At 34.9% G+C, this 6,569-nt stretch overlaps 1 protein-coding gene across 2 annotated transcripts in view; it reads right to left on the reverse strand.

The window, feature by feature from the left end:
* The window catches only part of LOC107719369 (DNA (cytosine-5)-methyltransferase 3A-like), a 50,329-nt gene that overhangs the window by 14,042 nt on the left and 29,718 nt on the right, over positions 1 to 6,569 (reverse strand). For both annotated transcript variants that reach the window (XM_016526776.1, XM_016526775.1), the window contains 9 exons: positions 4,722 to 4,955; positions 3,293 to 3,451; positions 3,108 to 3,215; positions 2,867 to 3,023; positions 1,483 to 1,632; positions 1,323 to 1,367; positions 783 to 862; positions 593 to 705; positions 342 to 525 (listed from right to left, as the gene is read on the reverse strand). In XM_016526776.1, the coding sequence (XP_016382262.1) occupies positions 342 to 525; positions 593 to 705; positions 783 to 862; positions 1,323 to 1,367; positions 1,483 to 1,632; positions 2,867 to 3,023; positions 3,108 to 3,215; positions 3,293 to 3,451; positions 4,722 to 4,955 (1,230 nt within the window). The remainder of the gene's footprint in view (positions 1 to 341; positions 526 to 592; positions 706 to 782; positions 863 to 1,322; positions 1,368 to 1,482; positions 1,633 to 2,866; positions 3,024 to 3,107; positions 3,216 to 3,292; positions 3,452 to 4,721; positions 4,956 to 6,569) is intronic.

Raw genomic sequence — 6,569 nt, forward strand, 5'->3', positions numbered from 1 at the left:
ACTCTTCCAAAATACAGCTTTCCGAAGCATTGGGAACTTTTAGTAACTCCCCACGCTCCAACTTCTCCCTGATGCTGTGCATGGTCAACTGTCACCTATATGCTAATGCGTGTGTATGTGCGTTGCGTATTGCGTAGGCGATGTATAATATTTATAATATAATCAATATAACAATATTTCATACAGTAGCCTATGTGTGCTCTGCGCATATATGGCACAATAAAAGGAGAGAAGCTAAATGAGCCCGAGTCCGACCCGAGCCCGATCTGTAAAAAAAAAAAAATGGCCCGAGCCCCGACGGGCTTGCAGACCTCTATAAGACACACACTAGATCAACTCACAAAGTCCTGGTCGTGGTTGTTGGCGAAGAACAGCTGCAGTCGTGAGGTCCAGTCATCTCTGCGCCTCAGGAGGCCGAAGACGTTCTTGGTGCAGCACATGTAGCAGTTCCAGGGGTCTTCACGAATAGCGGCCTGTGCGGATCCGGCCCCGACGAGCAGATCGACACACTCCACGCAGTAACACCTACACAAACATAGAGTTACACCTCACAGATCTCTCTCAGATACCGAACAAGCCCACACACTCTCACCTGCAGCAGTTGTTGTTCCCACACATGAGCACTTCTCGTCCTCCACAGCAGATGCTGCAGTACGACTGATAACCGTCATCGTCGTACTGATACGCGCACTCCAGAAAACAGTTCTGTGGGGGAGGAGAACACCACCTCAAGCACCAATCAGAAGTCAGAACAGGCTTGACTGACAGGTGTGCATGTGTACCTTGCAGCTCTGGCACATGGCTCCGACAAACAGAGGATGTTCTAGTGATACGTTTTGACTTCCACAGGAAATACAAATATCTGCACACAAAACAACTCCATGGTGATGTTTGGAATAGCATGCGACTGTACCATATTATTTATGCAGTATGCACACTGACCTACTACGTTTGCCAAAATATGCAGTATACAGTCTACTTTCAGGACTTGTGCAAAAATCTGATTATGCTTTTGGTCATATTTATGCAGAAATATAGAAATTAAAAAAGCTAATTATATTATTATTATATTATATTTAATAGTACAATTACATTTCTCATTCATATTATAATTTAATAATTATTTTTTTTATTTTATTAATTTAAATATATATTTTCACAGATTTGTTTTCTTTTTAACTTAAAAAAATGTGTTATTTTATAGTTTCGATGACTTTAGTAGATTTTTTTAATGTTGTCAAATGTATGTGTTAACTTTTGGAAAACATACAGTATATATTCTTTTTTTTTCATTAAAAGGTCACATTCAACAGCAAACTCACCTTCAATATTGCAACACTTTTGTCTGATTTCATACACGAGTCTCTCTGAGCAAAACAAAACACACCGTCAACAATCACTGCTGTTCTAGTAGGAACAGCATATGAGAAACATGAGGTTTGCTTTGGCACATATGTGTGTGTGTGTGTGTGTATGAGATACCTCGGGTTCCTTCATCAATAATCTCTTTGATTTTGGGTTTCTCGACACTGTTCTTCCTGGGTTTCTTGGCAGGGGGCGGAGCCGTGTACGCAGCGGCCTCAGGCTCCACCCACATCTCTGGATACACCTCAGTATACGGGTTCCGCTCCGCTAGAGGACACACAGAAAATACACAAACAAATCTCTTTAATATCGCAATCGTTTCTCTTAGACAGCAATGAAATCTACTGGAGATCAAAAGTCTTTTGCTTCTCATGTTTCTGTTGAGAATAAGACCTCAGGAATTCATATTTTGTCTCCTACAAGGTTTCGGAAGAGATCTCAACAATGTCTCAATCTGTGCTCACATCTGTCTGCAATCAAAAAAGTCTCTCAATGACTCAGTCATTTCTCAACAAATTCTTTCAAGGCCAAATTATCAGGTCTATGCTATCCAAAAAGTTATTTGAGCAACAGAATAAATAATAAATTAAATTAAACAAAATTACAATTAAATTATTTTTAATTCTTTAATATATATATATATATATATATAATACAAATGGTAATATATTAATCAAAATAAAATGTAAAAATAATTGATTATAAGAAACATGTATAATAAAATATGAAAATATGAATAATAAAATGTATAATTATTCATAATATAATAAAACTGCTTCTCAGATGTTTCTCTTGATGCGAAGCAACAGAAGAAACAGTCTCTTATAAAGTTTCAGAGACCTTAACAATGTCTCACAACAAAGTCTGCAATCAAAAGTCATAAATTCAAACATCTCTCATCAAATTCTTCCAAGGCCAAATTATCAGGTTATGCCATCCAAAAAATTATTTGAGCAACAGAATAAATAAGTTAAATTAATCCAAATAAAATGAAAATTTAATTAATCAAAAATTATTTAAAATATATAATAAATACTTAAGTATAATAAATAATAATATTAGTATGAATTTAAATATCATTAATTAAAAGAGAAATATAATAAAAACAATAATAAAATGTATCAAAATTTAATTAATATCATTAATTAAAACAATGCAAAATGATGAATTAGATGATAAACTAATAAACTGCACAATTAAATTAAAATTAAAATTTAATTAAATTTATGCAATTAGCAGAAGCTTTTATCCAAAGCGACTTACAGTGCATTCAGGCTATAAATTTTTTACCAGTATGTAATAAATAAATTTACATTTATGATTATATAACTTATATAATAATATATGTAGTAGTAATTAATTACAGTGATAAATAATACATAAACTCTCAATAAACAATAACAAAGATATTGCTCAGCAATTGTTATTTAATTAAAAATTGTTTCTGAAATGATAAAACTTTAATCTGGGCCAGTGGTTGTGTGTTTGTTAGATACGGTACCTGGTGGCGGCTCCAGGCCTCTGGCACCGGAAGGGAGAAACCCAGAATTGGCCCATTCAATCATCTGCCGTGTCTGCACTTCAACACTGTTCCCTGAGTCCGAGTCATCAGTGGACACACACACAGGGAACGGTTTCCCGGCACGCACACTCGCCGTCTGAACACAGATCCACATAAACAAGATGAGAAAATGCACACACACGTACACAATAACACACGACAGAGAAATACAGAGACTTGCCTGTAAAACTTCATAGATGGCTTTTCTGTACATGGGCTGTTTGTTGTAGGTGTGCTGATGAAAAGACTTGCAAAATGTACTCAAGAGCGACAGCTTTTCCACACACACCTGAAAGAGAAGAGGATGTTCATTATAATGTCTGTTATCAGCACTCATGAAGGATCCTGATTGGTCGACAGACTCACCACTGAGAATTTGCCATCTCCAAACCACATGACCCAGCGGGTGCCTTCAGCGGCACGACTGCGACTCGTCATCCACCACGACACGATCCGGCCGGGCCACCAGGAGAATCCCCGCAGCTTCCCCCAGACCAGCTCTCCGATCCCGAACCCACGGCCGTCCTGAGAAAACCCACAAAAACATCAGCTTCAGCGTCAGTGAAACCTCACATCCTGCAGGTCAAATGACAGCAAAACCCGATTCTTGATCAGAAGAGGCACTTTGCTGAATCTAATGTGCTGTAAGGCCACAATTAGGGAACAAAATAAAGCCTGAAATTAAGTCATTCATAAGTTATTCTTCTTTTTCAGCAAATGATCACTGAAAAAAGCAGCTGCATAACCTTAAAAAAAAAACAAAAAAAACTAATAATCAACCTCAGGAAGTCAAACTAACTATTAAATGTTTTATTTAAGTTTTAATTTCTATAATTTTATATGAGGTTTGCAGCAGGACTGCAAATTAATAAGAAAAAAATTCAATTGATCAATTTTAATCAATTTATTGTACAGTTTGCTGTGATTAATTGCAATATTTTTTATTTAATGTTCATTTACAATTGATTAATATTTTTATTTTTAAATGAATCATAATATTAATCATATTAATATTTTTATCTAATTAATAATTCATTTTAATTCATGTGCATTTAATTCAATCCTAATACATATATTTAAATAAAATAATAGTAAATATAATGTGTTGATTATTATTTAACAAAAATAATAAACTAAATAAGAAAACATTTCTAATAGCACTGTTTAGCATTAAACATTAAATCCTCAAATTAATGTAGAATCAACAATTGAAGTATATTTTAAACAATACTTGTTTAATGGCAGCTTTTTTTAAATAAACCACATTTCCACTGTTTTTGACCCATTCAATATGACTAAAATAACAATAATTAATAAAAATATGAAACAAAATAAAACAAATAATTTATGAAATAGTTTTATTAATTTATATTAATCATAGAAAAACATATTTAAGCATTAAAACTTCAAATTAACGTATAATCAATGTAAATGTAGTATATTTTAAATAATATTTGTATAATGGCAACTTTTTAACCTAAACTTGAGATGTAAAGATTATCCTGATAAATGCATGCATCTACATCTGTTTGCATGTATTAGTTATTTAAATTTTTTAATTTAACATTATTTTCATTTATTATTTTTTTAAATTAATTTATTTAAAAAATAAAAAAGTTAGAAATGTTTAACAGTCCAGAAATGAACTTAAATGAATTTTTACTACTTTTAATTTTATTTTAAATAATAGTTTATCTTGCTTATCGTGTCAAGTCATGGAATACCAAAGTGAACCCTATTTAAACCAATGAAGAGCCATTATTTTTACGAGTGATCCATCAGGACAGGGATTCACCTCATACTCCAGATTAATCTCTGAGGATCTCGCCATCACTTTGTTACCGCAGGCGACGGGAGGCGGCTCGGGCGTCGTGGCGACCGTTGGGGAGGCGGGGTCAGTGTGCTGCTGCTGAGGTGTGGGCATGGATGGGAGATTGATGGCTGGCTCCTCCTCCTCCTCCTGAGAGCCGACAGCTGATTGGTCATCCATTATGTCACTCATGGTGGTCACCAGTTGGGCCTTCTCCTCCTTAAAGACACGGAGGCACACAAACACCAAGGTGAAATACAGACACAAACACACAGGGTCTCCATGGATTTTTACTAATATTGCTCGAGGATCAAAAAGCAGAAACTTCTTTATCTAAACATCTTTTTCCAGCAAGACAACAGACTAGTGTGTGTGTGTGTTTAGGTAAATATGGATTTGAAATCACTGTGGAAATGTAGCCTGCAGGTTTGTACTGTCATATGAGGACAAACTCCGAGTTAACACGAGACAGGATGTCTCTGTGTGTGTATTAGACTTCTGAACCCTCCAGAATTACTGGCATCCTGGCAGAAAAGTCAGTGTTTGATGTTTGTTTACATGGATTGTAGAAATCCAACACTGTTCATAGAACTGCTTCATTCATATTCCATATTCTTAATCGAATAATAAGCCTGGCACTATGGATCACGAATGTTGTTGGATCCTTGACAAACTGCTTTGGTAAAAGCATCTGCTAAATGTATAAATGTAAGTGTAAACATATGATTCTGAGTGAAAACGCATTTTCATAATTTTTTCGTTTCTATAGTCTATTGCAGAAGCATGTCGAGTTAGACTAGCATTCAAAAGCCTGGAGTCTCTAGGAAAAAGAAGTCTCTTCTGCTCACCAAGGCTACATTTATTTGATCAAAAACACAGTTAAAACAGCAAAATTGAAAAATATTATATTATTGAATTTTCAGCATCATTACTCCAGTCTTCAGTGTCACACAATCCCTCAGAAATCATTTTAATATGCTGATTTACTGCTTAAGAAAACAGTTGCGCTGCTCCCTGAAACCTTGATGCATTTTTTCAGGATTCTTTGATGAATAAAAAGTTCAAAAGAACAGTTTTTATTTGAAATAGAAATCTTTTGTAACAATTTAAATGTCTTTACTGTCATTACTGAATAAAAGTACTCATTTCTTTCAAAAACATCTTACTGACCCCAAACATTTCAGCAGCAGTGTATGTCTAGTCAAGATGCATTATGTGCAGATTTGAAGCAATGCTGTGGATTTGGCAGGAGGCAGAAAGATTCTGATCTACAGTATCCGATGAGACCACGATGTCAACAAGATTCCCATGACTCCGAAAACAACATTACAGATCCAGCACCGCTGCCCGCAGGAAAGAAAAATTACAAACGACATCTCTTAAACATCTCAACAGCTTCCACTAGCCATTTTTTATTAAGTGTTAAAATACATTCTCATCTCCCAGCTAAATAAGTAAACCATTTACAGTATATGTATATTTTAAGTCTATTTTAAACATTGCTCTGTCGGTTTGAGCATCTTGACATTCTAGAAAACTGCATTTGTGCCACTTACTCTTGAGAAAAATAAGTGTGCTTAATTGGTTTAAATGTGCACTTGTGGTCAGGGGCGCCTGCAGGATTTCTTCCGAGAGTACGGGTCTTTTTTTAGCTTATACTACTGTTTCAGCTATTAAAATAGTTCAGTTTTGTATGTAATGGAAAAGTTATTATATTTCGCTTTAGTTAATTTAGAAAAACGTTTGGAGCATTTTTTGTTTCGTTAAATGTAAGTTGTTTTTTAAGTAAGGACCAAGCGGCCAGCGGCAGACAGTGAGTTGATCATAGCCTAT

This window comes from Sinocyclocheilus rhinocerous, unplaced genomic scaffold (assembly GCF_001515625.1).
Source record: "Sinocyclocheilus rhinocerous isolate Xijiao unplaced genomic scaffold, SAMN03320098_v1.1 scaffold303, whole genome shotgun sequence".
Lineage (NCBI taxonomy): Eukaryota > Metazoa > Chordata > Actinopteri > Cypriniformes > Cyprinidae > Sinocyclocheilus > Sinocyclocheilus rhinocerous.